Source organism: Mesoplodon mirus (genome assembly GCF_964341445.2).
Source record: "Mesoplodon mirus genome assembly, chromosome: 1".
In the NCBI taxonomy this organism is placed as follows: Eukaryota; Metazoa; Chordata; class Mammalia; order Artiodactyla; family Ziphiidae; genus Mesoplodon; species Mesoplodon mirus.
In genome coordinates this window covers 214185172-214211232 of record NC_138976.1, presented here as the reverse complement: position 1 = coordinate 214211232, position 26061 = coordinate 214185172, and the positions used below count along the sequence as shown (strand labels likewise).

General features: G+C 39.4%; 1 protein-coding gene across 1 annotated transcript in view; it reads left to right on the top strand.

Moving 5' to 3' along the window:
- Positions 1-26061, top strand: part of SPIN1 (spindlin 1) — a 63908-nt gene that overhangs the window by 16842 nt on the left and 21005 nt on the right. Inside the window, 2 exon segments of the mRNA XM_082618279.1 lie at positions 5656-5869; positions 21447-21495. Coding sequence (XP_082474405.1) covers positions 5818-5869; positions 21447-21495 — 101 coding nt within the window. The 5' untranslated portion in view covers positions 5656-5817.

Genomic DNA, 26061 nt, shown 5'->3' with positions numbered 1-26061 from the left:
GAGATGCATTTGCTGACATTTTGTTATCCTCACATTTTTTGTTGTTAAGCCATTTGAAAGTTGCAGTAAATTGCAGACATCATGATACTTTTTAAAATGAGGACTTTTTCTTTGTAACTACCGTATCATAATTAAGAAATTAAGAAAATTATTTCTTGTTTAATATTCAGGTCCTATTCAGATTTTAGCCATATGTCATTTTTCACATAAATATTTGTGATAGCATACATTCCTCCCCACCCTTTGAACCCTTTGTGACGACAACTTTAACACACTTCTTGGCAGCCCAAACTTCAGCTTAACACTTGGTGTGTTTAGCCGCTTGTACTTTTCCACTAGTGTTGAGACTTCTTTGGAACATGGCACTTTTGCTTAAGCAGTTTTAGAAATTTATTTTCTTTTTATAAATAGCACTGTTTCGTGATAGCAGCTGGCAGCAAATATTTTGATATGTAACTTTTTTTTTAATATTTATTTATTTTGGCTGCTCCAGGTCTTAGTTGCGGCATGCATGTGGGATCTTAGTTCCCCTACCAGGGATCGAACCTATGCCCCCTGCAGTGGAAGCACAGAGTTTTAACCACTGGACCACCAGGGAAGTCCCTGTGTTTATTTATTTATTTATTTTTAATTTTTAAATTTTTTTTAGCGGTACGCGGGCCTCTCACCATCGTGGTCTCTCCCGTTGCGGAGCACAGGCTCCGGATGCGCAGGCTCAGCGGCCATGGCTCACGGGCCTAGCCGCTCCACGGCACGTGGGATCTTCCCGGACCGGGGCACGAACCCGTATCCCCTGCATCAGCAGGCGGACTCTCAACCACTGTGCCACCAGGGAAGCCCCCTGTGTTTATTTTTAAAATAAGAAATTTATCTCAGCTATGCTACTTGTAGTCTATATACCCACATGCGTTTTAATTTCGGTGCCGTAGGTTTTTATTTTTTATTATTTATTTTTTTAACATCTTTATTGGAGTATAATTGCTTCACAACGTTGTGTTAGTTTCTGCTGTATAACAAAGGTGCTGTAGGGGTTTTTATTTATATATAAATTTATTTTTATTTGGCTGTGTTGGGTCTTCATTGCTGCACTGGGCTTTCTCTAGTTGCGGTGAGCCGGGGCTACAGTTCGTTGAGGTGCGCAGGCTTCTTGTTGTGGTAGCTTCTCTTGTTACGGGCTCTAGGTGCGCAGGCTTCAGCAGTTGTGGTGCGCGGGCTCAGTAGTTGTGGCTCGCGGGCTCTAGAGCGCAGGCTCATTAGTTGTGGCTCACGGGCTTCGTTGCTCCACAGCATGTGGGATCTTCCCGGACCAGGGTTCGAACCCGTGTCCCCTTCATTGGCAGGCGGATTCTTAACCACTGCGCCACCAGGGAAGTCCTGGTGCCGTAGGGTTTTAATTTCCAAAATGGAACAGGTATAGTGTGTGCCTTATGGTGGTTGTGTAGAGTCTGAGTTGATGCATGTATAACAGTGTGTGACACACAGCATGTGCTTGGGAACACTTGTTTGTGAAATTGTGAGAATCTTGTGATCCCCTTTCAGATGGTTACAGAAATATTTTGAGTTTCAAAACTAAATTCATGACATGTTTTAAAGATTGTTTAGCAAAATTGTATGCTTGGATAGTTAATTATATTTAATACAGATGGACTTATAGCAAAGGGAAATAAATCCAGGATCTTCTTTTCCCCAGCTTTCTTTATGAAAAATTTTAAATTGAAATAAAAGTTCAGAGAATAACATTAGTATGTTCTTCGTATAGATTCAAAAATTAATATTTTGTCATTTTCACTTTATTGTTTGTGTATGTATCACTTTCTTTCCGTGAACTATTTGAAATTCACTTGCAGACATTAATTCAGCCTACCTGTAGAAATTTCAGCATGTATTTCCTAAGAATAAATATATTCTCATGTATAACTACAGTGTCATTATTGTGCTTTTAAAGGTTAATGATAATTCCATAATGTGTCGTCTACTATATAGACCCTATTTAAATTTCCCCAGACTTCAATGTCTTCTATAGCTTTTTCCCCTCCAAACCATTCATTCAGGGTTTGCTTGCTGTCTGCTTTTAGTCTCTTTTAATCTAGAGCAGTATGTCTACCTTTTTTTTCTTATGACATTGACCTTTTAAGGAGTATATTCCATTTGTCTTATAGAAACTTCTCACATTCTCTTGTATCACCTGTATTTCTTAAAAACTGAGAATTAGGTCTAGAGGCTCAAGTAGATTTAGGTAAAGCATTTTTGGCAAGAATGTTTTATAATGATGTGATGTACTTTGCATCACATCACATCTGGAAGCCTCTAAGTGTGGTTGGCTCACAATTAGTGGTGTTGAATTGTTTTGATCCCTCCATTGTCAAGAAGCATTTATAATCAACAGGTAATTTGGGGTGATTCTTCGGTACTGTGCAACATGATTTTTGCTGTGAACAGCCTTTCATCGAATGGTGTTAGCAATCTGTTGGGTTTAGTCTTGAATACAGAACTATCTTTTTTATTGGCTTCAATTTAAGCTCCATTTGACAACATTTTGTGTAATATTTGAAAAAAATTATGACTCCTGCTATCTTAGAAATGAGATTGTGCTGTCTCAGCATTTAAGATAAGATCAAGCAGTTGGAATAGTAATTGCAACTCAAGAATGGGGAAGGACTTTTAATCTGGAATTTTGTTTTCTTATATTATTCAAAAAGCTCCTATATCCTTCCCTTCTGCAACTCTTTTTTTCAATCTGTGTCTTATACTTTTTAAAAAGTATTATAACAAGTTCAACCTCAAAATTTTAATGAAGTGGTAAGCAGTAGAAAATCATACCAAGATAAGCTTAAATCTGCTAGTGAGAAGGGTACATACTCTTTAGACCATCAGTAAGCTAAAATTTTCATGTTATAAAATTTTCATGTTATAGAACCAAGTTGATTTATTAAGTTAAGAAACATTGATACGGGCTTCCCTGGTGGCGCAGTGGTTGAGGGTCCGCCTGCCCATGCAGGGGACGCGGGTTCGTGCCCCGGTCTGGGAAGATCCCACATGCCGCGGAGCGGCTGGCCCATGAGCCATGGCCGCTGAGCCTGCGCATCCAGAGCCTGTGCTCCGCAACGGGAGAGGCCGCAACAGTGAGAGGCCCGCGTACTGAAAAAAAAAAAGAAACATTGATACTTGCTTGTGTAGATTAAAATATTCTTCAGTCTTTGAAGCAGCTTTGTAAAGAGTGTCAGAGAAAAGGAGCAGAATCATAGGATGTTTTTAAAATTGGAAAATACTGCATTATTTATTGTATACCGATGAGAACAGAAATTGATAGGGAAGATAGAGATGGGATTGATAAAACATAAGAAAGGGTTGAATTTAAACACAGTTTATCTGTTATTATAGTAGCAGAGGCTACCAACCAGCTGGTGAATTTGGTGGTGGGAAGATGAGTAGTTCTCTTCTGTTTGCTTCTGTCTAACTAGCAGAAAGGAACCTTATCTGCTGAGGATGGGCTTGGTATTGTCAAATGCCCACTTGAGATATGAGATTATAAATTTGAAGTTTTTCAGCCCCGTTTAATGACTGAAATTGTGGGTGAGATTATAAATTTGAAGTTTTCCAGCCCCATTTAATGACTGAAATTGTGGGTGCAGTAGGTAAGGAGTTGGGTTAGGGTTTTGCCAGAAAGTGACAGGAAGAGAAAAGCAAGGGAGTCACTATAGTGATTGACCATCTGTGGAATCTAAGCTGAGTAATGACTGCAGCGAAAAGGGGGGCCTGTTATTATTAGTGCTATGGCACGTGCCTCCACGTTGGGGTGTTGGGGTAGGAGATTGTGTAAGTAAGGTTGTTTGGGGAACACAAACCACCACTTTGGAGAGAGCTGCTGGATGGAGGGGACCCTAGATGGACTTTTGCTACAGACAGACTGCCTTTCAGAAGGCAGCAGAGAGGTTTGGGCAGGTGGGGGAAGAGGGCTGTAGGGTTCCAGTAGGGAAAGATACATCAGAGTGGGAAGAATTGAATGGGGAAGCTGAGATTTCTGGTGCTGAAAGAGGTAGAGTGATGCGAGGCTTACATGTCTGTTGGGTGGCCTTGGGAAAGACCAGTGTACGTCTTTGTTGTCATGACAGCCTAGACTTTGTTGTCATGACAACCTAGACTTCCTTTTAGCTCAGTGGGTGGGGAGGCAGGCTGGTTGTAGCTCCTAGGAAGAGCACATGAACCTTGCATGGGAAAAGTCACCTTCAGAAAAGGTGCTGCTTCCATGTTTTTTTCTGTACAGGCATACCTTGTTTTATTGAAGGCTTGTGGCAACCTGGCATTGGCAGATGATGGTTAGCATCTTTAGCTAAAGTATTTCTAAATCAAGGTATGTACATAGTTTTCTTCAGGTATAATGCTACTGCAAACTTAATAGAGTACAGTATAATATGAACATAACTTTTATATGCATTGGAAACCAAAAAATTAGTGTGACTCAGTTTATTGCAATATTTGCTTTATCGTGGTGGTCTGGAACTGAACCCTCAATATCTCTAAGGGATTCCTGTATAACTTATTGCCACTTGAAATACTGTCTCTTTTCCTTACTTATTTGTGTATTGTCTCTCCCCTCCTACCTAAGCTTCAAACAGTAGGCATTCTGAATATTCATTAAATGAATTATAAAAGCCATTTGTTTTTAAATTTCCCTTGAAGTTTTATGTAGTTAAGAATTTTTACCAGTTGAAATGATCCCTCTCTCCCTTGTAATTTAGGCTTTTTAATTATTTTAACTATTTTGTTGAATTTTAGTCTCTAGAAAATGCATTCCCTTCAATTCTTAAACCTGTGAATGCATGGCTGTACGATGTAGACGTGATGACTAATAACCAGAACTGACCGTAGTCATGTGGTTCAGTGAAATTTGTGGTGGATATTTTTGTGTTTTATGAGAATACGTTTCCATATGTGTTTTACTACGTGGACTGTAAACTGGACCCACATTTCAATTAAATGATAAACTGACTTTTTTGCATGGGTATGGAAATTTCTTTGAGGCTCCTCCAGAGTTATTGGATCTTCCGCTCTGGTTTCCCGAAGCTTGGGAGCAGAAAGGGAACCGCGATGTCTTATTGGCTGTGATCCCTTCTTTGGCCCAAGGCTGCTGGTTCACTGACCATCCCTCTAGCTGTGGCTCAGACTTGAAGTAGCTTCCGGTGCTGCCTCACCCTCCAGCTGTTGTTCCACCATGCACCTGCCACACCTCTGTTGCCCGCCCCAGTGTCTTGCTGGGTCTTTTTGTGTCCCATCAAGAATATGGGCCCTGCCAGGCTAAATCTTTTCTGACATGCCAGTGTCTAACCTCTTCTGACTTCTGCCAGCAAAATGGATTGGCGGCCAGCAAAATGGGTTGGGATACAATGGGGGAAGCCGGAAGCCAGATGCTGTATTATGTTCCGTTGACCCGTGAGGAACTGCACTTTTCGTTGTTGAGGGGTCTAGTACCTCCTTTTCTCCTGCTTCTCTGTGTTGTCCTTGGCACCGAGGTCTGAGGAAATAAAGTTAATTGCTTCCCGGCAAAGTGTATTTTAGCTAATGTTACGTTTAAAATTTGTCATGTTTGATGGCTTACTTGGAGTAGTTTGCTTTTGTGATGCTCTAGTAATGAACTATTATTTCACTGTCTTACAGAGTACTTAGGATTTCACGTATTTTTGCTGAACTTATAAAAAAAAAGGCGCTTGGGATGATGGATTAACAAGAACATTGAAATTCTGTGAAAAGTTTCAAATTGGAGCATACTGAATTTTCACCCTAGTCCAGCAGCTCTGCTGCTCACTTAAATACAGATGAATGAAGACCCCATTCGGGAAGACACCTGGCCAGCGGTCCAGAGCTGATGCAGGTAGGCAGTGCAGTTCTACACTTTAGTACAATAAATTTAAAACAGTTGTAAAAATGAGAAATGCTCTCATGTAATTCCTAGTGGTTTGCTATTCCTAAAGCTTTGTGATTTCCAGTATTTTAAACACATACACATGTGAAAGAAACAGGTTTAGGTTTTAGAAAGGTAGGGATCATATTAATTTTTTTTTCCTGTGGTCTCTTGCAGTAAGTTATAGACGTCCAGTAAATACAGCTAGTGAATTGTAAATACTTACAGGATTATAGTAAACAAAGGATTTATCATTTGTTTTTGAAAGAAAGATGTGAAAGTGAGATGACTATCTGAGTATTAGATTTAGTGAGATTTAGGATATTTATAGGGAAAAAGGTAAGCTCAGTTTTTTGCGTATTTATTTGAAAGAACTTTATTGGAATGAAATGTATGGAAATGAAATGAATATTTAATAGAAATTAATTCTTATTTTTGTGGCACACAGCCGATACTAGAAGTTTAGACTTTGCATGATTTTTGTCCACCCTAAAAACAAAGGTTAAAAATCTTATAGGCTACAAAATAAAATAGGTAAGTAGTATTTTCTTTAAGATTTATGTTTTTCTCCATTCCAGAAATACATTTGAATATTGGAAAAAACCTGTCATAACATATTAAGGTTCTTTGATAAATGAATCTGAGAATTCTGCTAGGAAAATTACTATTAATCTTACAAGTGGTTGCTATGTGATTTAGAATTTATTGTATTTATTAACTGTAGTGTTTGGAATTCCTTTGTAGAAGAGCCACAGGGATTAAGATTTTTAAGTTTCTCTTTTCTCTTTGATTTTAGTTCCTCTCTTGTAAAGATAATATTGATTTAACTGTTAAATATTTGTCAGTAAGATTAACTTGCAGTAGTGGTGACTGACTGAAGTATAAGTCACCTGAGAGGTTACTATTTAAATTCCAACTCGGCTCATCAGCTCTGTCCTCCTCTTTTATTAGCTGTATAAACACTGGTGCATTTTGTATCTTTTTAAGCCTTGGTTTTTCTCATCTGAATAGTGGGACTGTTATGGTATGTATCTATTGGGGTTATTATGAAGAATAAATGCGTTTATGTTGTCAGGTGCTTAGGTAGGTGCTTCATACATTATAGCTGCTCTGCAAAAAGCATTTTTTTTTTGTTGATCATACTGTTTATAACGCAATGTTTATTCCATCTCATTAGTTGCAAAAATTGCTGTCAAGTTTTTGTTGATCAGTGAATGCCCCATGTTTCTGTCATTTGAAATAGTAATTCGTACCCTCAAGTTCTTTTTATGCACACCATTCTAAATTCAGCACTCCTGTTTTCTTCACTGATTTAGTCATATTCTTAGGAGAGAGAATTGATTAAAGTGATGTGTAGTATGGTGTAAGTAATTGAAGGAGCTAAACCAAGAGATGTTACTGTTAAGGGAGAGATTGTCTAATCCCAGCCAGTACTTTGATCTTATATTTTCTTACTCTGATATTTTTTAGAGCATATGGCATAGTGCTAAAGACAAAGTAGGTACTCTGTAAATTCTAATCAGCCTATTGTTGAATATTTTAACATATGAAACCCTGGGGTCATTTATTGTTTTTCACTGTTGTGTATTATACTCTATTTTAGAGAGATTACTGATCCCTTGATCAGTATTACTTATAAATTAGTCTTAATCATTTTCCCTGTTAACATAGACAAAGGCTTTGTTACTTTTAAATCCCTGTATCAGTAACAAATGTGCCCATTTACAAATAAAGAAAATTCACACACAAAGGGGGTTTCTTTTTCTCATGCAGCAAGAAGCCCAAATAGGCATTCCAGAGTTGGTATGGTGGCTCAGCTGTGCCCTTAGTCTGTTGCCATCTGAAAGGCTAAAGTGGGGGCCTTCAGTGGATAAGGCTCCTAGGATGTTTCTCTTCCTCTGTGGGCCATTGTGTAGCTGGACTTACTACATGAAGGCTCCCAGAGGAAGTATCCCAAGAGAAACAGGCACAGTGGCATAGTCTCTTCTCTTGGAGCCGTGGAAGTCATACAGGTTCACTTCTGTTGCATTTTGTTCATTGAAGCAGTCTCAGAGGTCTGCCCAGGTTCAAGGAGTGGGCATGTACTGTGCTCCATGGGAGAAGTGTCAGAGAATTGTGGTCATGTTTTAAAACCACCACAGTGGGCAACTCCTAATACCTGACAGTGTTTGACATTAGGGTGTAAGTGATCAATAAAAATTTGAAAATTGAATTTTTTATATTCTCTTTATGTACCTAGTTCAAAATATTAGGGGTTTCTGGTTTTTTTTAAATTAATTAATTTTAGCTGCGTTGGGTCTTTGTTGCTGCGCACAGGCTTTCTCTAGTTGCGGCGAGCGGGGGCTACTCTTCATTGTGGTGTGCAGGCTTCTCATTGTGGTGTCTTCTCTTGTTGAGGAGCATGGGCTCTAGGTGCACAGGTTTCAGTAGTTGTGGCACGTGGGGTCAGTAGCTGTGGCTCATGGGCTCCTGTAGAGCGCAGGCTCAGTAGTTGTGGCACATGGGCTTAGTTGCTCTGCGGCATGTGGGATCTTCCTGGACCAGGGCTCGAACCCATGTCCCCTGCATCGGCAGGCAGATTCTTAACCACTGCGCCACCAGGGAAGTTCCAGGGATTTCTATTTTTAAAATAACTTAGGTTTATTTATATAAATATGTTGGAATTCAGTTGGTTACTAAAGTGGTAGTTTATATGTACCTAATGACGTTGGGCAGCAAGTCCTTTTTTACAGTAAAACTTTTTTCATATTTTTTTTTCCTGTAAAGTTAGCCTCCATTTTTACTAGTTTACCAAAGGTTGCAAATTTTCTCCTTTTATGACATACTGATAGGTACAGGGAATGGTAGTAATAGATATCCATGTGCCTAATACTCAGGTTAACAACTATTTTTACTATATTCAAATATTTTTAAAACCTTGATTTTATTTTTATCAAATCAATAAAAATTCATGGGTGAGATGTCAAGTAGTGCCGAAGACTTATATCAAAAAGTAGGCACTCCATTCATTTTGATGTTTACCTTCAAAATTTGTAAATGAGTATACAGATTTCTCTTGATCTGAAAAATTTAGATATGTATTGAAACCTGTTGAGGATGATGGCTTTTTCACATAACATCTTTTTCTCCCGTTAACTTTTTTTTTTAAATAATGAAGTCAATATTTAATTTTTTTATTGAAGTAAAGTTAATTTACAATGTTGGGTTAGTTTCAGGTATACAACAAAGAAATTCAGTTGTGTATGTATACATGTACATATGTATGTATTATTTTTCAGATTCTTTTCCATTATAGGTTATTAACAAAATATTGATTATATTGGGACTTCCCTGGTGGTCCAGTGACTAAGACTCCACGCACCCAATGCAGGAGGCCTGGGTTCGATCCGTGGTCAGGGAACTAGATCCCACATGCTGCAACTAAGAGTTTGCATGCCACAACTAAAAGATCCTGCCTGACACAACTAAAGATCCCGCACGCTGCAACGAAGATCCCGACTGCCGCAACTAATACCTGGCGTAGACAGACAGACAGAGAGATAGATAAATAAATGAGATATATTTTTAAAAAAGATACTGAGTATCGTTCCAGCTGCTATACAATAGGTTCTTGTTGTTTACCTATTTTATATATAGTAGTGTGTATATGTTAAGCCCAAACTCCTAATTTATCCCCCTCCCCCATTATGTCTCCTTTGGTAACCATAAGTTTGTCTTCTATGTCTGTGAGTCTATTTCTGTTTTGTAAATAAGTTCATTTGTGTCATTTTTTTAGATTCTACATATAAGTGATAGCATATGATACTTTTCTTTGCTTCAGTTAGTATGATAATCTCTAGGTCCATCCATGTAGCTGCAGATGGCATTATTTCATTTATTTTTTATGGCTGAGTAATATTCCTTTGTATATATGTACCACATCTTCTTTATCCATTCATCTGTTGACGGATATTTAGGTTACTTCCAGGTCTTGGCTATTATAATTAGTGCTGCTACAAATATTGGGGTGCATGGGTTGCAGTATCATATGGTAGCTCTGTTTTTAGTTTTTTAAGGGACCTCTATATTGTTCTCCATAGTGGCTGTACCAGTTTACATTCCCACCAACAGTGTAGGGAGGGTTCCTTTTTCTCCACACCTTCTCCAACATTTATTATTTGTAGACTTTTTGATGATAGCCATTCTGACTGGTGTGAGGTGATACCTCATTGTACTTTTGATTTGCATTTCTCTAATTAATGCATGTTGAACCTCTTTTAATGTGCCTGTTGCCCATCTGTATGTCATCTTTGGAGAAATGTCTGTTGAGGTCTTCTGCCCATTTTTTGATTGGGTTGTTTTTTTGATATTAATTAATTGATATTGTATATTTTGAAAATTAATCCCTTGTCAGTAGCATCATTTGCAGATATTTTCTCCCAGTCCGTAGATTGTCTTTTTTCATTTTGTTTATGGTTTCCTTTGCTATGCAAAAGCTTTTAAGTTTAATTAGGTCCCATTTGTTTATTTTTGCTTTTATTTCCATTACCGTAAGAGACAGATCCAAAAAAATATTGCCATGATTTATGTCAGAGTGTTCTGCCTATGTTTTCCTCCAGGAGTTTTATAGTATCCAGTCTTACATTTAGGTCTTTAATCCAGTTGAGTTTATTTTTGTATATGGTGTTATGGTGTTAGAGAATGTTCTAATTCCATTGTTTTACATATAGCTGTCCAGTTTTCTCAGCACTACTTATTGAAGAGACTGTCTTTTTTCCACTGTATATTCTTGCCTCCTTTGTCGTAGATTAATTGACCATCAGTGCATGGGTTTATTTCTGGGCTTTTTATCGTGTTCCATTGATCTCTATGTCAGTTTTGTTTCAGTACCATACTGTTTTGATTACTGTAGCTTCGTAGTATAATCTGAAGTCAGGGAGCATGATTCCTCCAGCTCTGTTCTCCTTTCTCAAGACTGTTTTGGCTATTGGCGGTCTTTTGTGTTTCCATACAAATAAAATGTTTTGTTGCAGTTATGTGAAAAATGCCATTGGTAATTTGATAGGCATTGCATTGAATCTGTAGATTGCCTTGGGTAGTATGGTCGTTTTAACAATATTGATTCTTCCATTCCAAGAACACAATATATCTTTCATCTTCAATTTCTTTCATCAGTGTCTTACAGTCTTTGGAGTACAGGTCTTTTGCCTCCTTAGGTAGGTTTATTTCTAGATACATTCTTTTTGATGCAGTGGTTAATGGGATTGTTTCCTTAATTTCTCTTTCTGATACTTTGTTTTTGGTGTATACAAATGCAAACGATTTCTGTATATTAATTTTGTATCCAGCAACTGTCAAATTCATTGATAAGCTCTACTAGTTTCCTGGTAGCATCTTTTAGGACTTCCTAGGTATAGCATCATGTCATCTGCAAACAGGGACAGTTTTACTACTTCTTTAGCCTTATAAGTTTTGGCTAAAATGGTACTTATTGTTTCTATCATGATTACTGCATAAGTACTGAACTTTTGAGCCAAGTAATGCAGTATGATTATTTTTTTTGCACATTTTTCCTGGAGTTTAATGATTGCTTTAGTTTTTTTTCTATTTGTTTAAATTTCTTTGCAAGTTGAAGTCTCTTAAACCCTCCAACAGCTTTATAAAACTCCTCTCAGTATAATTTCCTGCATGCCAAATGTGATAGATAATCCATCTGTCCGTGTTTTTCTTAGAGGATTTTTTCCTAGCGCCTTCTGTCCTTTTCTAATCTGTTGATTATTCTCTCGACCTGCTGCAACATTGTCATCCTTGGAATTTCTTTTTCCTCTTTTGTATGTTAGATTCTCCTTTCCTCCTGGTTCCCATGCATTTTGTCTCTTAGTGTGTACTCTTGCCTGGGTAAAGCATGTACGTCTTCAAAAGTTTCAAGAGTAGGCAGTGAATGAGTTGATTGTTAAAGCTGCAAGTGGAATGTATAGTGATTCATTCATAGTCTTTACTTTCCACTTCTCAGATTTCCTGAAATTGTCTCTAATAAGAATTTTTTAAAATGCACATAGAAGATGGAAGTTTTTTTGGACCTTATATCAACATTGTTGTTATTCTACTCTCATGCTTTATATTTGGCAGGGAAAAGATTCTAGGTTGGAAATAACTTTTTCTTTCAGAATTTTCCAGGCATTGCTCCATTCATTGTCTCTGAGATCCAGGATTGCTATTTGGGGAAGTTGTATGCCATTTTCATTTCTGAACTTTCGTATGTACCAGTGGGTTTTTTCCCTCTTCTCTAGAAACTTATTTTTTAAATTTTTTTGTAATTTATTTATTTTTATTTATTTATTTTTGGCTGCATTGGGTCTTTGTTGCTGCGTGCGGGCTTTCTCTAGTTGCAGCGAGCAGGGGCTACTCTTCGTTGCAGTGTGTAGGCTTGTCATTGCGGTGGCTTCTCCTGTTGTGGAGCACAGGCTCTAGGTGCTTGGGCTTCACTAGTTGTGGCATGTGGGTGCAGTAATTGTGGATCACAGGCTCTAGAGCGCAGGCTCAGTAGTTGTGGCACATGGGCTTAGTTGCTCCACGACATGTGGGATCTTCCCGGACCAGGGCTCGAACCTGTGTCCCCCTGCATTGGCAGGTGGATTCTTAATCACTGTGCCACCAGGGAATCCCCTGTAAGTTGCATTTTTAAAAAGCCTTTCTTGAATTAGCTCTACCTCTTATGATTGTCTTAGTGTCTCTTTGCTTTTCGTCTCTATTTGTGAATGTTTTCTCTTGTGAATGTTTTCTTTAGAGATGGATTTTCAGATTTCCTGCTTGTAAGATGAGAGTATTTAACACCTCTCAGATTTCCTGATTTCTCCCTTAAAGTTATAAAGTCATACTCTTTTTCTGTTTGTTGAAGTGTCACCCCCAGAGACCACTGCTGGTCTTGTAAAGCCAGGCTAATTAAAATTGCTGATCAACAGGAAGACTGTCACCTTGACAGCCTCCCAGGGAAATTTCACAAGAGGGAAAGGTGCTCACAGGGGACGAATGAGTGAGTTAATAGGATTGGAGGCAATGAGTGTGGTGTGTAGGGGGATTGGTATTTTTAATCCAAATGAGTTGCTGGAACAGACATTGGTCTTTATACTTAGAACATCTGAGTCCATGCAAAGTTAAGTTAAAAGTTGGTTATTTTGGAACATGTGTCTGAATGAGCTTTGTTAAAACAGTTTGAGTGTATGTAGTTTTACTTGCCTGTTATGGTTTAGTACAGTTTAAGTAATGGTTTGGTGAGTCATTGAACAGTTTATTTTGTAAATTAGGCTTATTTTCTCATTTCAGTCAACAAATAGATGTAGCTACCTAATAAAGGGTCTTGTTCTGTTTTCCACTGGAAAATCTGTGATCCTCAGATGGGTGATACAACCCACCCTTGACAGCTCACTGACATTGGTGCCCGGTGAATATATACACACCTACCTACTCTTCTGTTATTTGCTTTTTCCACTTGACAGTATGTATAGGTGACCTCTTCTTAGCAGTATATAGAGAAATTGCTCATGACTCTTTACAATTGAACAGTATTCCATTGTGCAGATGTACCAGATTAGTTTGTTCAGTAGTCAGTTAGCTGGACATTTAGGTTGTTTCTACTCTTCTGCTATTAGAAATAATAACTGCAATGAATAGCCTTGTCCATTTATCTCGCCAGTGCCATTAGGATAGATTTCTAGAGGTGGAACTGAATCAGATCTTAAATGTGTATGGAATTCTGTGAGATGTCACCAGATTCCCCTCAATGGGCTCTGTACCGTTTTGCATTCCTACCAGCAAGTAATATGTGTTTCTCACAGAGTCTCACCAGCGTTGTATGTTGTCAGCAATGTAGATTTTTGTCCATCTGATGGGTGGGCCTAATGGCCCTGGCAAGACAAATGGACAAGGCTGTTCATTGCAGTTATTATCTCTGTAGTTGTAGGCGTCAGGCTGCATATCTTGTGTTACTTGTAAATGCCTCTTTGGCCTTTTTCTGTTCTTATCTCACCCATTTTTTCTTTGCTTTCGGAAGCTCTTTTAATGTCAGAGATATTAACTTCTGTCTGTGGTATGAGTAATTTATCTTATACTCTCTGTTGTGTGGAGTCAGCTTCTTGGAGAAAATCTTCCTTGAGTCCCTTGTCTCTTGCTCCCATCTGTATGGGTCTCCTAGCCTACTTCTCAGAAGCTGCACTGAACTTCTAACATGGTTTCTGAGATCCTCTGTGTTTCTGGAGTATCCTCCAATAATTTTGAGAGAAGATTTGTTTAAGGTTTAAATTTTGAGCCCGTACATGACTGTCAATGCCAGTTGGTAATTTATCTGGTTACGAGTTCTGTATTCAAAATAATTTTACCTCAGTTTTGAAGGCATCACTTACCTCTTGTTGTCTAGCCCAGTGTTGATGGTCAAAGAATAAGTCTAGTACCTCTTTATTTATTTTTAAAGAATTAAAAAAATAGACTATTTTTGTAGAGCAGTTTTAAGTTATAGCAAAATCGAGCAGAGGGCACAGTGATTTCTCATATACCCCCCATCTCTCCCCAGTGTTCCCCAGTAGCAGCATCCCACACTCAAGTATACATGTGTTAACAGTGAAGGTGCTACATTGACACATCAGCATGATCCTAAGTCTGTAGTTTGCCTTAGTGTTCACTCTTGGTGTTGTATGTTCTGTGAGTCTTGACAAATGCATAATGACACAAATCCACCATTATAGTATCATACAGAATGGGTTCACTGCCCTAAAAATCCCGTGTTCCAACTATTCATCCCTACCTCCCCCTTTACCCTTGGCAACCACGGACCTTTTATTGTCTCCATAGTTTTGCCTTTCCCAGAATATCATATAGTTGGAGTCATAAAATTCCTTCATGTCTTTTCATGGCTTGATAGCTTTTTTTTTTCAGTACTGAATAATATTCTGTTGTCTGAATATAGTACCAATTATTTATCCGTTCACCTACTAAAGGACATCTTGTTGCTTGCTTCCAAGTTTTGGCAATTATGTATAAAGCTCCTATGAACATCCATGTGCAGGCTTTTATGTGGATGTAAGTTTTCACCTCCTTTGGATAAGTGCCAGGGAGGATAATTGCTGGATCATATGGTAAGAGTTGTGTGAGAAACTTCCAAATTTGGATTCCCACCGACAGTGAGTGAGAATTCCAGTTGCTCCACATCCTCTCCAGCAGTTGGTGTTGTCAATACATATTTTGGATTTTCACCATTCTTATAGGTGTGTTAGTGGTATCTCATTGTTTTGAGTTTGTATTTCCCTGATGACATATAATATAGACCATCTTTTCATACATTTATTTGCCATCTCTGTATCTTTGGTGAGGTGTAAAGGTTTTTGGCTCAATTTTTAAAAGTTGTTCAATCAGTTTTCTTATTGCTGAATTTTAAAAGTTCTCTTTATGTTATGGATAACAGTACTTTATCAGATATGTCTTCCCCAAATATTTTCTTATCATCTTGACAGTGTCTTTCACAGAGCAAAAGATTTAAATTTTAATTAAGTCCAACTTATCAATTATTTCTTTCATGGATTGTGCCTTTGGCATTGTATCTAAAAGGTTCTCAACATAACAGAGGTTATCTAGATTTTCTCCTATGTTACCTTTTAGGAGTTTTATAGTTGATAGTTTTTTGTTTTACATTTAGGCCTATGGTCTGTTTTGAGTTCTTTTTTGTGGTGGATATAAGATCTGTGTCTAAATTCATTTTTCTACATGTGGATGTCCAGTTGTTCCAGCACCATTTGTTGAAAACACTGTCTTTACTCCATTGTATTGCCTTTGCTTATTTGGCAAAGAACAGTTAACTGTATTTATGGGTGGCTATTTGTGGGTTCTTTATTCTGTTCCATTGATCTCTTTGTTCTTTTACCAATACCACACTGTCATGATTAGTGTAGTTATATAGCAAGTCTGGAAGTCAGGTAATGTCAGTCCTCCAATTTTGTTTTTCTGCTTCAATATCCTGTTGGCTATTTGTGTCTTTTGCCTCTCCATATAAACTTTAGAGTCAGTTTGTTGATAAACACAAAATAACTTGCTAGGATTTTGGTTGGGATTGCGTTTAATCTACAGATCAAGTTGGGAAGAGCTGACATCTTGACAGTGTTGGTTTTTCCTGTCCATGAACATGGAATATCTGTCCATTTATATGGTTCTTTAATTTTTTTAGTCTTTGAGACTAAAAAGTGAAGCGGTCATAAAGTACAATTACGAAGTTTATTGTGGGGTGACTTATACACAGGATCAGCTGGACGACCATCCATAGGCGTTTGCAGCTGCACCCCATACCACCAAAAGGAGTATAGGGGGATTTAAAGGAGCCAAAGCTAAAAATGGAATCTGATTACTAAGGGAGAAGCACACCCACACAGAGGGGACTGGGGTTTTTCCTCCCTCCCTCAAGGGTCTCATGTCCACTAACCATCTGCATCAGCAAAAGATAGTCTTCCAGTTTTCATATCAGGTGAAGGCAAAGGTAAAAGTTGATAGGAAACTTACCTGCTTTGGGTACATTTCTTATGAGTAAGCTAAAGTGCAGTCATAACAGAAAGGGGAGAGGGGGTGGGACTGAGGGCCTGCGATGGAGCTGACAAAGAAGAGTCAGTGTGGTTCAGCCACACAGAGCCCTTGGCATGTTATTCATAGTTATTTTAAGTTCTCAGTTGGATAATTCCAGCATCACTGCCATATCTGAGTCTGATTCTGGTATTTGCTGTGTCTCTTCAAACTGTGCCTCACAGTTTTTGATGAAAGCCAGACATGATATTCTGGGTAAAAGGAGCTCTGGTAAATGAGCCTTAAGTGATACGGTGGTGCGGTGTGGGAGGGAGAGATACACTATGTAGTTCTGTGATGAGGTTTTAGTCTTCAGTGAGTCTGCCTCACCGGGCTGTGACCTTCACTTGTGCCTCTCAGTTTCCTCCCCTCTTGTGTCCTACTGGATGGCTAGGGGGCTGAGCCTTGAAATTCCTGTCACACCAGGGGACAGCTAGAGAGTTGGAGTTGGCTATTTCCCTTCCCTCTGGTCACTTAGGCCCTGATACAGTAAGGCTCCAATAAAATAGTTTCTCTCAAGGGCAGGCCTTGGTAAGAACAGAATACTTTGGTGTATTTCAGAAAGGCTCCTTCTCCCTTCCCTCTGCTGAAAGCAAAAGGGGTTTTTTCTCTGCTCTTCACTGTGAGAACCTGATGGTGCTTCTGGAGGTAAAACGTAAAAAAACGTGGAGCCCCCTCCTTCCCATGACTAGGTCCCCTGGAGTTTTTATTTTTCAGACTTGTCCACACCAAGCCTCTAGCAGTTAGTCAATTGCCTTTCAGGTTTTCCTACCCAGGTACTGGTTCCTGCAGAGGATTCTGCTACCATGAATTGTGATTCTCTGTATCTGCTTGTCTGTGTCTCCAGTTTTGGGGACAGTGATTCCTTGTAACCTCACGTCTCTCACCAATCTAAGAAGAGTTGTTGATTTTTCAGCTTGTTCAGCCCTTGTTAGGACAGAGTGGTAACTTCCAAGCTCCTAACGTGCCGGACTGGAAATGGAAAGTGCTGTCTCTTCATTTATTTTAATTTTCAAGAGCTCTTGTTGTCCCTTTTTATAGCCACTTGTTCCCATTTTATGACTATAGTATCTTCAGTTTTCCTGAGGATACCAGTTCTTTTATTTAATCTTCGTAGGTCTTGGGACTACAAACAGTGATGCTTATTTTTATCTTTCTCATACCACTGGGTTTTTTGTTTGGTTTTTTTGTGTTGTTTGACTATTGATCATTGTCCATTCACACTTAAGAATTAAGGATTAATTACGAACGGCTTACCTTTTCTTGAGTGATCAGAAGATTATTTTTGTCACGGTACTCATCTAAATGGGAAAGTCAGCTTTGTGGGGAACGTGGCGATGTCTGGGGCCTGTTAAGTGTCTAGGATGCAGGGAGCCGCGTGGGTGTTAGGCCGGCGGTGTACCAAATGCTAATGTCAGCTGCCTTTTCCTTGTATAGTTAGTGTGGAAGGGAAGGAGGGGATCCTGACACCAGGTACAGTTCCAGTAGATCTTGATCGAATCCTGTATTTTCACGTCTACTTTTGTATTTTTTATATCGTGATACGCATCTACTGCAAGCCTAGGGATGTTCCAGGGATGCTCTGGATAGATTTACTCTCTGTTCAGTCTGTATCTTATCTTCATATATGAGCTGCCCATTTCGTACAGTGTATATATATAAGCATGCTAGGTGAAAGTGGGGGAGAATGGCTCTCTTAAGCAATCGGGGTAATGTCTCGCTGTTTTTATCTGTGAAGTAGAATGGACAGTCTTACACAGACCAATCGACCATATATTTCCTTTTTCATCTAACTTCTTAGAATTGTAAATGTTATGTAAGTACAGAAATTTATGTCTAAAAATTGCATGTCTTAATGTAAGGCCAAGGAGAGAGAACTTTGCAGAAAACCCAGAAGCCTTCTTCCTCCACCCAGGTGGATCTTGTTACTTAGCGTGAATTTTGATCAATATAGTAAACATGGTTTTGCATCATTCCACAGATATTGATAGATTGTTTTCATTTTCATATTTTTATTCAAAATATTTGAATTTTCATTGTGATTTTGTGTTTGAACCATGAAGTTTTAGAAGATTGTTGTTTAATTTGCAAATACTGGGGTGTTTCCAAATACCTTGCTATTTATTTCTGACTTGATTCTGATATAGTTAGAGGACATACTTTGTATGATTTCACGTTATTTTAAGTGTTTTGAGGGTTTGTATTCTGAGTAGCATATGGTGTATCTGGGTTAATGTCCCATGTGAACTTGGAAAAGATCTTTATTTTGGCAGTATTGGATTGGCGTTCTGTAAATGTCAGCTAAGCCTAGTTGGCTGTTTGTGATGTTCAGGTTTTTTATATCCTTTCTGATACTCCTAGCCACTTGTTATATCAATTACTGAGAAGCGTTCATATTTTTAAATATAATTATGAGTATGTCACTTTTCCTTGTGAGTTCTGTCAGTTTTTGCTTTATATATTTCAGTGTTCTTTATTTATGGTATTTATTTATTTTTGGCTGCGTTAGATCTTCGTTGCTGTGCGTAGGCTTTCTCTAGTTGCAGAGAGTGAGGGATACTCTTCATTGTGGTACACGGGCTTCTCATGGTGGCTTCTCTTGTGGAGCATGGGTTCTAGGTGCACAGGCTTCAGTAGTTGCCGCACGTGGGCTCAAGAGTACAGGCTCAGTAGTTGTGGCACATGAGCTTAGTTGCTCTGCAGCATGTGGGATCTTCCCGGACCAGGGATCGAACCCGTGACCTCTGCATTGGCAGGCGGATTCTTAACCATTGCACCACCAGGGAAGTCCATATATTTCAGTATTCTATAATTAGGTACATATACATTTAAGATTGTTATGGCTTCCCTTTTTTTTTTTGTTTTGTTTTGTTTTTTTGGCCGCACCCTCACAGCTTATGGAGTCTTCGTTCCCCACCAGGGATTGAACCCAGACCCTCGGCAGTGAGATCTTGGAGTCCTAACCACTGGACCACCAGGGAACTCCCTGGTATGGCTTCTTGATTGATCCTTTCATCATTTTGGAATGTCCTTTTTGATCCCTGGTAACTTTGTCCTGAAGTTACTTTGTCTGATGTTAATAATCGTCCCTTCCTTCTTTATATGGTCTCTTAACTGATTCATTTAGACTATGTTTAATGAAATTATCAATATTGTTGGGGTTGGAAAGATTTTTGCTATCTATAGTATTCTGAATCCACAGGTAGGTTATTTTGTTTATCTTAGCAGCGCCTTAAAGATTTATTCCACTGTTTTCTGGCTTACATTGTTTCTGACAACAAATCTGGAGCCAGTATTTTCTGTTTCCCTAAATTTAAGGTGTCTTTATTCTTTGTCTGCTTAAAATGTTTTATTAGTCATTGGTTTTCAGAAACTTGATGAGGATGTGCCTTGGTGTGTTTTTTTCCTTTGTCTTTATCTTACTTTGGCTTCATTGAGCTTGTTGGCTCCATGGTTATGTACTTAGCACATCTGGAAAGCTTTCTGCCATTATTTTTGTCAGACTTCTTTCTTCCTTCACCCCTTGACCCTCTCTTTCATGGAGTGCATTTCATTTATGTTGGGCTAGTTGATATTGTCCCCCAAGGCACTGAGGCTGTTTGTTTCCCACAGTTTTTTCCTTTGTGTTCCATTTTAGATATGTTGTACTGTAATGTCTCACATTCACTGGTCTTTTTATCTGTGGGGTCTAATCTGCTGTTAATCATATCCCGTGATTTTTTTTTCTTTCATTTTGGATCATGTATTTTTCACCAGTTTCATTTATTTATTCTCTTCTCCCCACCCCACCCCCATTTTTCTATTTTAAGTGTTTATGTCTTCCTTTAGCTATTTGAGCACAGTTGTTAATAGTTCTTTTAACATCCTGGCCTGCTAATTACATCGTTTTGGTAATAACCCGCTTGGTTATGGGGTTACAGTCTGCCGCTTTTCCACAGGTCTAATAATTTTAGTTGGGGTGTTGGACATTTGAAGTGTGTTGTGGAGCACTGGGTTTTATTGATGTCCTTTAATGAATATTGGAGTTTGTTTTGGCAAGCAGGTGCTAGGATGGGGTCTATAGCCGCTTTTATTCTTAGGGCTACTTCATCCTTCTGGTTAAGGGATTATCTTTTTATGGTTTTTACTGACTGCCCTGTGTGTGCAAAGAGGTGGCTAGATGGACTTTGAACAACTCTCATGCCTTTGCAGGTTAATATCTAGCCAGACATAAGACCACCCCTCCCCTTCCAGATGTTTGGAGCTCCCTCTGAGATCTCTCTCCTTGCCAGCACTCAGATCCACAGCTCCCAGCCACCCCTCCCTCCGCAGCTCCCATCTGACTGTCAGTGTAGCACAACCACAGTGTTCTTGGTTTCCCCTTCGTGAACCATCATCCACAAGTCGTTGTCGGGATGCACTTGGTTGGTGTGGGGGCCTCTGCATGGGTTTTCTGCTCCCCGGTTCCATAGTCCTCTGCTGCCTGTTGTCCTGATGTTTGGATCCAGATGTGTCATATCTCTTGTCCCATTTTCTAGTTGTTTGTGGCAGGAAGACAAGTTCTGTACCTTTTAGTACTTTATGACTAGGATTGTCATTTTTTGTTGTGGTTTTTGTCCATGTGGTTTTGGTTTTGTGTTTTACGGCCGATTTAGGGAGATAAACTGCTATCTCTGTCATTTTATCTTCCCAGAATCCCTTATATCTCCTATTTAAAAGATAAGTAGACACATGGTTTTCTTACATGTTGGCTGTTTGTGGGGTTTTTTGGCCACGCCTCGTGGTTTGTGGGATCCTAGTTCCCCAAACAGGTATCAAACCTGGACCCTCGGCAGTGAAAACGCAGAGTCCTAACCATAGACCACCAGGGAATTCCCTTGTGGTTTATTTTAATTTCATACTTTATATAGCAGTTTTTCATAAGTTAACTTTTTCCTGAGTTTGGACTATTTTTTATTCAGTTTTTGTTGACTCATACTCACTTCTCTTTTAGGCCATGCTGGTGTATCTGCAAGCATGATGAAGAAACGGACATCCCACAAGTAAGCAATTCTGAAACTTGCCTTTTTAGATAGCACATTGTGGTCTTTGGTTACATGAGATATGAGGTCATCTATGTGAGGCCCTCTCCCTGTATGAGCAGGTCTTGCCTCATAGCAGCCAGCGTCACATATAGCCTTGCTGCATGCTGAGTAGTGGTGTGCTCTCTAATCCCTGTGCATTGAGGGCCTGGCTAGCACTCTGCCAGGCACACTCACTTCTTTATAAGATTTTCAAATGAATGAGGAGCTTGTAATTTAGAGAAAGCATATGTATGTTGGAAGATAATTTTAAGTGACAAATGTGTTACAAACCCTAAATTCTATAGGTACTAGAGAGTAGAAGCAACTTTTTTCCTCCCTGAAATCTTCTTTTGTGTGTAATGTAGTTAGGTCCAAAAAGAAAATTGAGATACTGTCTTAAGTAACAATATCCACTGGTACTGTATTTTATTTAATAGATTTTACAAGTATCCACAGTATCCACTACTGTGCAGTAGTGACGGCTACAGCGCCATGGGACCCTCTCTAACAAACCAGTTATGATTGTATGAGTCTTAATCATGGATTGTTGAATATGGAAGACTCTCCTTGACCCTAGCACCCCTAAGACTCTCCCCATAGCAGTTATTTTCAAATTACTCATATTGAAATGCTTGCGCCTCTTGGTCACCGCACCGTAGTGGTCAAAGAGTGTGAGTCCTCTGGGCTTTTGTGGAAGGTCTGGATGAATAAAGGGTGCCTTTCAGTAATTGTTGGTGATTAAACTAAACATGTCTCTATTTAAATGAATACTTGTATATATAATGTAAATATTTGTGATACTCAGTTTAAGAAATGACTTGGAAAGTAAAAATATGAAGATAAGGCAAGTCCTGAGGTTTGATAAAGCGTTTCTCAGATTTCATTTATTTGCCCATCACCTTCACATCTTCTGCCATATCTAGTAATCTGATAATTCATGTAATGTATCTCCACTCATTATCATATCATTACCATAAATGGTACACCACCTCTTGGCACAAATAGAAGGTAATGAAAAAAACTTAAATACAGTGGGAGATGAAAGTAAATTACACATTAACTTTGCAAAACCAGAACTGTTCCTCTTTTTTCCCCTAAAACACAAGGCTTGAATACCTACCTGTTCAGGTTTTGAAGTTCATACGTGTACAGCTAAAAGGGTTTCTCATCCTGTATGTTGCATGATGCAGTGTACTTGATCTAGTGCTTTAATATGAGGTGTGCTTGTCTCACTTAAAGGGTAGATGTTTTGAACATATTAAAAGGGAGGCGTTGAAATGAAAAGTTATCAGTCATTTTCCTATTTTTTCTAATCTCAGTGCAAATTTGAGGATGGGTGGGATGGACAAAAACTGAAACAAAAGTTTCCACATTTCACAAATGAAGGTGTTAATAGTTGTCCTTGGAGGGGTGACTGGGAACAATGGCTGGTGGAGAGGCTGGCCTTGGAGTGGGAAGCCCCACTGGCTCAGCTGTGGGCCTTACCAAGTTCCCTCATGGGCCTGGAGCTCTGCTTAACTCATGTAAAGTCATGGTGCTGGACTAGAACAACGAGGTTTTCAGCTTTTTATCATAGAATCCTTTCTACAGATGAAGTGTGTATAGCAAACAAATATAGGAAAGCAGAGCTGGAGCCTCACTCCTTGCCTGCCCCATCGTGGCTCTCCAGAAAGTAAGGCACTCGGGACTCCTCACGTGCAGCCACTGACCCGTGGTCACGCCTCCTCTCGCTTCCCGCGTTGATACAGGGGGACTGAGCAATAATAACTCCACGTGCAGATGCCTCTGCTTGCTTGAGAGAGTGTCACAGGAACTCCCAGGAGACAAATGCTGGCAGAGCCACCGTCCCGGGAACGGCACCTCCCGTCCCCGTGGGTGCTAGGGGATTCGGGTAATCGGGTCTGCAGTGCTTGGAGCAGTGCCTGTGCACCCAGAAACATTGTGTAGCTGAGTCTTGTTCTCATTTTTTAAAGTAAATAGAAACAAACTTTTGTACTTCTTGCGGGCTAGGGTCCTTGGTGTGTTTGGGGGACAAGCTGGCGGACAAGCCTTTCCTGGCTTCCCAGGAGGTGGTTTGGGAAATCTGCACTGAAGTTACATCTTGAAGGGAAGTGTAGCTGGGGGACATGTAAGGTGAATTTAGCTACAGTGATTCTTTGTTTTAGTTTTCAAATGTAAATCTGGCTCTTTTCTTCCTAATTGGAATAGTGGATAGATTTATATTTCAGGGTACTGTTGGAAGGTATGACCGGGCTTTGGTGTATTTCCTACTAATGTACATTTAGAAGATGGATCGGGAGCTGTTACATGCTAAGTTGAGGATTTCCAGGGAATGTTTTCCTTTCGTTTTATAAGATACCAATACTAGTCACCAGCCAAAACTGTCACAGTGATCCTCCTCCTCGTGTCCCGGGTGTAGTCTCATTTAGTGTTCATGGCATCCCTGTCAGGTAGGGACCATGAATCCTTCCGTGCACAGAGAGATTAAGTAACTTGTCTGAGGTCATACATATAAGAAGTTACTGAGCTAGGATTCAGAAATAGGACAGTCTGATTCTAAAGCCCATATTAACTACCACATTCTGTTTCCTGAACTGTATGTTTTGTTGTCTCATATCTGAAAAACATTATTTCTGTCCTAGACACACAGACTAGATAACAGTTGGAGCAAGCATCTAAATGATCCATAGTATTGACAATCTTAAATTGGTCAAATATGTAATATTTTTCAATCAATTTGCCAGTAACTGTTATTAACACCAGTGAAAGTGACTAGTGCTTTGGAAAACCCTTGAGGCATTTGGATGTTTGCCATGGACATCTCTGATATCCTCAGGGTGTACAGTGTGTACACTCTCAGCGGCCATGGCTCACGGGCCCAGCCGCTCCGCGGCATGTGGGATCCTCCCAGACCGGGGCACGAACCCGTGTCCCCTGCATCGGCAGGCGGACTCTCAACCACTGCGCCACCAGGGAAACCCTAGGAATTATTTTCTTGATGACCAAATATTTGGAATGGTACTTTGAGAACTTATTTAAAGTACTGAGCAAAGTACAGAAATATTTTCTGCACTCTCAGTTTATCTTTTTTGGGCACATGGATGGATAGAAATTAGTGTTTGTTCTGGTTCAGCTCTGCTACCAAAGGTATGGTGCCAGCAGCAGTAGCACTTGGAAGCTTGTTAGAAAGTCTTTGGTCCCTCTCCAGACCTGCGGAATGGAGCCCAGAGTCTCTGGGGCAGGGCTTGGGTATCTCTTTTCAAAAGCTCTCTAGGTGATTCGGTGCATGCCAAAGTTTGAGAAGCACTGGCCTAGACCATTATCAGAGCTGATACCTTAAAGCACATTAGATAACTAAGTCAAGTTGTTTGGAAATGACTACACAAAATTACAGCAATGAAGGATGATTGGATGCTGTGTACTGGGTCACCATTTTCTCCCATTGAAACTACAAGAAAAGCCATTTATAGCTTCTGGAGATAAGAAACAAGGAAAGTGATTATAGATGTTTAATTCTTGTTTCTCTGCTTTTATCCTTGAATTGTTTGGATCTTGACACGATGCAGCTTTTTATTTGCCCTTGGCTATGTAATTCCATATGTCCTCAGTTGAATGAAGTGTCTTGGTATTTGTTTACAGTATTGCTGTTTATTTATTGACTACCTAGTAAATGATAGTTAAGAACATTTTAGACTTTTTTCCCAAAGAAAATACCAGAGGCTAAGGCTGTTAAAAACAGTGTATCCAGGGAGAACATAAAACAGCATCACCATATTCAAGGAACTGTTATTTTAAATTTTAAAAGTTCGTTGCTTTAAATCATTAATCTCACATCCTTATTTGTACTGCTCTTATTTATTTATTTATTAAAAAATTTTTTTTGCTGTTGTTCATGCTGTGTGGCTTGCGGGATCTTAATTCTCCAACCAGGGATTGAACCCGGGCCCTCAGCAGTAGAAGTGAGGACTCCTAACCACTGGACCACCAGGGAATTCCCTGTACTGTTCTTAGATTGAACTGTCTAGAGATGACACAAGTGTGTTTGTGTTCTTTTTATATCTTCTTCCAGTAATCCGACATATTCTTATTGTTTGCTTTTATATATACTATTTCAACTCATGTAAGTAAGCTTTAATTTTTATTAAAGTTTTTAAAATATATATATAATTATTTATTTATTTTTGGCTGCGTTGGGTCTTCGTTGCTGCGCGTGGGCTTTCTCTAAGTTGCGGCGAGCGGGGACTACTCTTTGTTGTGGTGTGCGGGCTTCTCATCGCGGTGGCTTCTCTTGTTGCAGAGCATGGGCTCTGGGTGTACGGGCTTCAGTAGTTGTGGCTCACGGGCTCTAGAGCACAGGCTCAGTAGTTGTGGTGCACAGGCTTAGTTGCTCCGTGGCATGTGGGATCTTTGCGGACAAGGGCTCGAACCCACGTCACCTGCATTGGCAGGCGGATTCTTAACCACTGCGTCACCAGGGAAGTCCCCCCTTAAAGTTTTTCTTACTGATTTTTGAATCTGAATTAGCAATTAGAAATTAAAATGTTA